Source organism: Physeter macrocephalus, chromosome 6, assembly GCF_002837175.3.
Source record: "Physeter macrocephalus isolate SW-GA chromosome 6, ASM283717v5, whole genome shotgun sequence".
NCBI classification, from domain to species: domain Eukaryota; kingdom Metazoa; phylum Chordata; class Mammalia; order Artiodactyla; family Physeteridae; genus Physeter; species Physeter macrocephalus.
The window spans coordinates 59,047,735-59,054,824 of record NC_041219.1 but is presented as its reverse complement, the minus strand read 5'-3'; the positions used below and the strand labels follow the sequence as shown (position 1 = coordinate 59,054,824).

At 41.5% G+C, this 7,090-nt stretch overlaps 1 protein-coding gene across 1 annotated transcript; it reads left to right on the top strand.

Moving 5' to 3' along the window:
* The first annotated feature begins 1,426 nt into the window (after nt 1-1,426).
* DPPA3 (developmental pluripotency associated 3) lies at nt 1,427-5,341 on the top strand. The gene is made up of 4 exons (XM_007101855.1): nt 1,427-1,508; nt 3,644-3,867; nt 4,255-4,293; nt 5,204-5,341. Exons 1-4 carry the CDS (start codon nt 1,427-1,429, stop codon nt 5,339-5,341), a joined length of 483 nt encoding a protein of 160 aa, XP_007101917.1.
* Nucleotides 5,342-7,090: the final 1,749 nt, after the last annotated feature.

Below are 7,090 nucleotides of genomic sequence, written 5' to 3'. Positions count from 1 at the left end.
ATTCTGACCAGTGTGAGATGATATCTCACTGTAGTTTTGATTTGCATTTCTCTAATATTAATGATGTTGAGCATTCTTTCATGTGTTTGTTGGTCAGCTGTATGTCTTCTTTGGAGAAATGTCTATGTAGGTCTTCTGCCCATTTTTGGATTGGGTTGTTTGTTTTTTTGTTATTGAGCTGCAGGAGCTGCTTGTAAATTTTGGAGATTAATCCTTTGTCAGTTGCTTCATTTGCAACTATTTTCTCCCATTCTGAGGGTTGTCTTTTGGTCTTGTTTATGGTGTAAGCTCAGCCATTTCTAATCATATCTAACAAGTTAGCAGGTGCCGCTGCTGCTGCCTGTCTGCAGGGCACACCTTTGACAACCTGTGAAATAAAGTGTTGTGACCTGACACGCATCTTCAGCTACTCCTCATCCCCTACAAAAATAGTTATTGATCCACACTTCAACTTTTGCTCTTTACTAAAAACAAACAAGAGTGCTTTTGGTATTTCTTCATAGTTTCCACCTATGGGGGAGATAGGGAGGTTGCACACTGAATAGGAGGCAGTAAAAGGGAAGAGTGGGGATGCTGAGGACGTTCTCTCCCACAATCAGCAGTTAATGTTAGGGCGCTTTGCCAGAATTCAATACAAGTTTATTTTGGGGGGTGGAGGAGGGATGGGGGTAGCAATTTATAGATGTCGTTAATTTCAGTTGCTCACCAATCTTAAAGGCAATGAAATTGACAGTCTAGAACACAACCTAAAATTACAGATCCAAAATACACATTCATAAAATACCAAGCTATTAAACTGTTTATAACGGACCCTTTATTTCTCCTCTCCTTTGCCTTACTAGCATGCAAAGGTTTAAGATGAGTCAGGCAAAGAAAACTAAGGAAACTTGCCATTAACTTAACTGGGAGTTAATTTGCAGTTGGAGGGAAACTGCCCTCTCCTCCCTGTACTAGAACAGTTAAAGCCCAGTTCACAAACCAGTAGCCATCTCCAGAAGCAGAGTTGGGGGGAAAAAAGGGATTTTTAAGGCAACCTCAGGAAGACACAACCACAGAGGCTCTTTATAAAATGTCCAGCCTACTTGACAGAGGGCATGATTATTTTAATACAGAGCAGATGAAGAATTATCCTATTAGTCCACTAATTGGACGACGCCCACCAACTTGCCTTATCCTTTTACTCATTAGTCATTTACATTAAAATAGGCTGGCTGATTGGCTTATCTGTAGTTTTTAAGAGGAAACACGACCTAGACTTTTAGGTTGGATTCTTCTCTCACCATGGTGTGTTAGCTTGGATTTTTCTCCCTCTTTCTTAGCTCTCTAGTTCTTCCAGGCTACTTTGTAGCAATCTGAGTCTAAAGCATCACCTTCCACTGGGAACCCAAAGGTCTAGGAGAAGCTTCAAGCTGTGACAAGACTCCCAATGGATTCATCTGAGGTTAACCCAACTTGGACCCTGGACTCTCCTCAAATGTCCATCGATGACAATTCCCAGGCAATTCCAGGTAAGCCAGACTTGGGGGGTTCAGAAAGGTAAGAGGTTGCCTTGCTTTCTGTTATACTGACTTCAGTCTTTTACAGAAAAATGCGGTTAAGTAAACCTCTTCAGAGCAGAGGAGAGCCAGGGAGTGTAGGGCCCTCCTCTAAAGAAAGAAAGAAAGAAAGAGAGAGAGAGAGAGAGAGGAGAAAGAGAGAAAAAGAAAGAAAGGCAGAACAAAGAGGAGAAAAGTGGGAGGGGTATCGAGCTGCATTGTTTGCTTACTACGCTCAGGAATCTGTCAACCTTTTAAGGACATTTTCTGGGGAAGAGCAATCAGAGTTCTAGACGGCGGCTCACAGCGTCTTGTGCGATCAGTATTTCCATCAGCAATATATTCCGATCAGGAATTGTAAAGGGAAGAATACAAGCAACCTAAACTTCAATTTGACCTAAAGGTTTTCTTAATTTCACCAACATTTCTGGGATTGGCTTTCCAGCTGAATTTACGCTTTGGGAACGTTAATAAAGAGGGAAATGGCTTTTCAGAGGAAATTGAAGGAAGGGGCGGGTTTATAAAAGCCAGTGAGTGTGCTCTGTAATGTAAATAAGTAGCAGTAAAACTTACGATGGAGGGCTTCGAAACCGTGCTCCAAGAACACCGCTAATTAGGTTCCCCGCCTTCCAGGGTTCTTCCCAAGTCATCTCTCCTTGGAGCCGCACACACGATCCCACGCGTGGCCTCCCAGGCGTGGCCTCCCAGGCTTGGCCTCGCAGACCCACTCGCTCATTTGAAATCTTATTACCCTGACCTCGGGCGGGGATGGGTGGTGTAGGGTGGCCGCAGATGACCTGGAGCCAACCAACAACACCCTCTGGGCAGCTAGGGAGTTGGGTGGGTCCTCTCTGGCATTATATTCTGCCCTCTGCCTCCCCTGCATCTTGAGGATAAGAACCCTGGTCAAAGGGGAAAAAAATTAATGAAGAGAGTACATAATACGGCCAGTTTCTCCCATTCCTTGAATCTGCCTTAGTACCTGACAATTCCACAACTTGGAATCTTTATTTCCATGTGCACAAGTCCCTAGAAGTTGAATGGATCCTGACTCAATATTTAATACTCTCACGTACAGGGAAAATTAATGCTATCTGCCTTGTTGTATGAGACTAGTGTTTATGAAATTTACATGATTGTTCGGATGGAAAGAGGCAAGAGTGGGTGGGTTTCTTTGTTTTTGTTTTGTTGGCCGCACAGTGCAGCGGTGGGATCTTAGTTCCCCGACAGGGATGGAACTAGCGCCCCCTGCATTGGGAGCGCAGAGCTTTCATCACTGGACCCCCACCCCCACCCCGGGGAAGCCCCAAGAGTGAATGATTTCTCAAAATACTGCGTTTGAGTGGAAAGATCTAGCAGCATGAAAAAGCTGGGTAGAACTGGTGAGGGTAACAGCCACTTTGACATACTAGTTAAGGATAGGGGATTTGGGGAGAGGCTGTTATATTTGGGGTTTCTTTGTCTATTTCATAGATGTAGTTCATTTTCCAGAAAAAAAAACAGGTTTGTTTATAATTGTTATAAAGGTGAACTGCTGAAACTTGTTACACTGAAACATTTTGACTTGCATTAGTGCTTTATGTCCCTGCATTTCTATTAAAAATCACACAAATGAAAATGGAAAAACTGCCAATACCTGGTTTCTGTTCCATGTTTTTCCACTTGGAATCATACTTAAATACCTTTTGACCCCATGGGAAAACATCTACCATTCAGAACTACCCATAACGGGAAGAAACCACTTTTTTTTTTCCTTTTGCCACACCCCAGGGCATGTGGGATTTTAGTTCCCTGACCAGGGCTCTAACTGCGCCGCCTGCATTGGAAGCCCGGAGTCTTAACCACTGGACCGCGGGGGAAGTCCCATAAAGAAAACAACTTTTTATTTTGAGAAGAAAGTGTTTCCCATTATAGTGGATTCTTAGGATGCTCTCAAGGCATGCAGCATGCTAGTTAATGCCCGTGGTATCTAGGATCTTCACCCTGAGGAAACTTCCAGTGTCCATTGTTGAGCTGCTTAAGAGCAGACCTAGTCTGAGCAAGAGATAAGTGGCTTCTGGATATTGCAATTCGCACTAATGGATCTTAACTTTCTTTTTTTCTTTCAGTTGCCTCTGAACCTATGTCTGAAGTGTTAGTAAAGAACCTCAGTAAATTGACGCTCAACCCTACACTCATTCTACCAGAATGTCTACCTCAACCAACTGGGCGGTTGCTTGGTGAAAACATACCCTATAGGAGAGGGGTGAGGACGGTGTTAACTGATCGGAGAGATAAGATGGAACGGCTGATTCAGTCCATTAAGAAACGCTACGGCAAAGGAGTTCCTCGGGTGAGTAGATGTGGTCTGCGTAGGCAGCACTGCCCCCACTCTAGGGGGTGGAGGGCACTCACAGAAATAAATCAAGATGTAAATAGCGATGGGGTGGCAGGAAGGATTCCCTGGTGGTCCAGTGGTTAAGACTCCCAGTGCCCGCTTCCACTGCAGGGGCCAAGGGTTCGATCCCTGGTGGGGTACCGCGCCCACCCCACAAAATTAAATAATATAAATAGCAATGAGTAGAGGCAGTCACTCATCCACTGTACTCATGAGTGCAGGGTGTGAATAACACGTAGGGTTTTAAGACTCGCCAACTCTTCTTATGTTAGATGGGTAGCATTAGTAAGACAAATTTTCCCTGATAGTTTGTAATATATGTGTTTTTTTCTTCCCATGAAGTCTGACTCTGAAAGAGAACCATGGCAGAATGATGTTAAGGTAACTAGAAGTTCCCTTACTATACAAGTGGGTGGGTATGTGGTTTGGGGAGGGAGGAGGAAAGGCAAATTGGCTTGGACTTTCTCAATCCTCAGAAACTCTGGAGCAATCAGTTCATATTTGTGCTTTTTAAAAATATATATAAAGTCATATTTTTCGAGCAGTTTTAGGTCTCCAGCAAAATTAAGCAGAAAGGACATATACTTCCTGAACCCACACATTCATAGCCTACTCTGCTGTCAACATCTTCCAGTTACGTGGTGTTAACAGTGATGAACCTACATTGACACATTATTATCACCTAAAGTCTGTAGTTTCCATGAAGGTTCACTCTTGATGTTGTGCTGGTACTTTTTCACCTGCTGTCACAAACATGATATTCAATACCATGTAGTAAGAGGGCAAACACCTGAGCACACAGTGTCCAGCAGCTGGTTGAGTGTCTCACGTTTAAGGCAGTCAGAGAACTGACACAAGGTATATATTGATATATATGCATGTATGTGTGTGTGTGTGTGTGTGTGTGTGTGTGTGTGTAATTTTCCTTTTAAATTGAAGTATAGTTGATATACAGTATTATAAATTACAGGTGTATGACAGAGTGATTCAGAGTGATTCAGTTTTTAAAGGTTATACTCCATTTATAGTTGTACAGGAATATATTATTGACTGACAATCAGCAGCTGTTAGCATTACAAAATGGCAGTCTGGTATTCTTTGGCAGCCATACATTTCGATCCATTTTTACCAAAAAGTTTTTTGGTTTTGACCTTTTTTTTAGTGTTCCATATTCCAAAGACTCTTCTAACAACCAACATTAGATTTGAGGGTTGTTAACGTCTCTTTGGTGTACAAGTACTTTATTATTTTAAATTAGTAACCAATTAATCCATTTCATTCTTTTTTCCAGACTCAGTCAAGAGGGCAAAGATTTAGATGTGGCTGTCGTTTTTGCCGGTTTCATAGAGATCCTTCTGAGGATAATTATGAGAATTATTACAACAATAAGTATTACAGTAATTATGACATCGAGTCGAAGGAACCATAAACCTTATTCTTGTACTATTTTTTCTTCTGGTAATTTTAGGATCATTATGAAGCTTGGGAAAGATTGTGTACCAATATTTTGATAACCTATATTGTAAGTTCTGTGTTGTCTTTTTTCCATGCATCTCTTTTCTCCCTTAATACAGTAACTTATAAGGAATCTATGTAGCTTGTGTTTGAATGACTTGAATATATTTTAGTTCCACTTTGTGAAACAAATTAACTTGTGTGAAAGGAAAGTGAAGAACACCACGTTGGGTGGCTTGGCCACAGCATTGTTAGAACAGTGTGTTGAATTACAATAAAAATTTTTGATGTGCTGTTTCAATTTTCAGTAGCAAATAAATGTGTTTATAGAGGATCTTATTAAAATTTGAGACTTATTTGAGCACCTTTAAAAAAATTCTTCTTATTTTAGACTTGTTTTTGCTGGCTATGTATTAAATGAATAATACTTATCCCCATCACATTCCCAGGGTGTAAATATCTGGCATTCTAATATTTTGTGATATTGTCCTGTTGGGAAGGAAGTTTATACATTTGGGTAAGGTTAGAAAACAAGGGCACAGATATTTGCACATATTAACCTCCTGGAAGAAGCTATCAGTTGGTCTTGGTTGGAGGGAATTGAAAGAATGATAGTGGTATGTAATACTAAGAGAAGATGCAGCCCCAATGCTGTTTTAGTTCAGTTATTTTCTTTCATAACCTAAGTGTACACAGACCTGGATTTATTTGTGGGATAAAAGAGATACATAAAACTCATCTTCTGCCCTCCAACTATCTTTTGTGCACTTTAAAAAGATATTAAAGAATTGGGTACGTGGGACTTCCCTGGCGGTCCAGCGGTTAGGACTCCTGTGCTTTCACTGCCCAGGGCCTGGGTTCAATCCCTGATTGGGGAACTAAGATCCCACAAGCTGCGTGGTGTGGCCAAAAAAAAAGAGAATCCAGTTGCAAAGCAACTACACACCTGGTGGTATTCAGAATGAAGCAGAAGCAGAAGGAGCCCAAACCTGGAGGACTGTGCAAACAAATGGCAAAGAAGTTCAACAGTGATGTTAAAAAGGAATATTAAATATTAATATCCACCAAAGTAGGTCTTCAAAGGTTGACCTACTTAGAACTACTCAAACCATCATGGTCTACAGCATGGGTGAATGTGGGTGGTCTTGAGGTTTTGTTAAACTTGCAAGATGTTCCCAGAGGCAAGGCCCTCTTGAGTGCTGTATGCATTTGAAAATCATTGACTAGTGAAAAAACTTATTTTTTGCAATCGTGTTAAATTTATACTCTTGTGAAATCTAATAACGTGAGAACATGGGTGAACAAAATACATTCTACTTCCGTGTCCTTCAGTATTTAAAGTTTTCATACTTTGAGTCCTATGCGATGTTCTAAGTTTGTTTTATATGTATTAACCCTAATCCTCAAACATATGAGGCATGTTACTTTTAATATCTTCACTTTTTTTTTTAACTTTTTAAAAATAAATTTATTTATTTTTTGGCTGTGTTGTGTCTTCGTTGCTGCGCGCGAGCTTTCTCTAGTTGTGGTGAGCGGGAGCTACTCTTCGTTGCTGTGCGTGGGCTTCTTGTTGTGATGGCTTCTTGTTGCGGAGCACGGGCTCTAGGTGCAAAGGCTGAGTAATTGTGGCGTGAAGGCTCAGTAGTTGTGGCTCGCGGGCTCTACAGCACAGGCTCAGTCGTTGTGGCGCATGGGCTTAGTTGCTCCGCGGCATGGGGGATGG

Coding starts and splice junctions, on each gene's coding strand:
- DPPA3 (XM_007101855.1), top strand. CDS start 1,427: ATGGATTCATCTGAGGTTAACCCAACTTGGACCCTGGACTCTCCTCAA. Junction 3,868..4,254: donor ACGGCAAAGGAGTTCCTCGG/GTGAGTAGATGT, acceptor CTTCCCATGAAG/TCTGACTCTGAAAGAGAACC. Junction 4,294..5,203: donor CATGGCAGAATGATGTTAAG/GTAACTAGAAGT, acceptor TCTTTTTTCCAG/ACTCAGTCAAGAGGGCAAAG.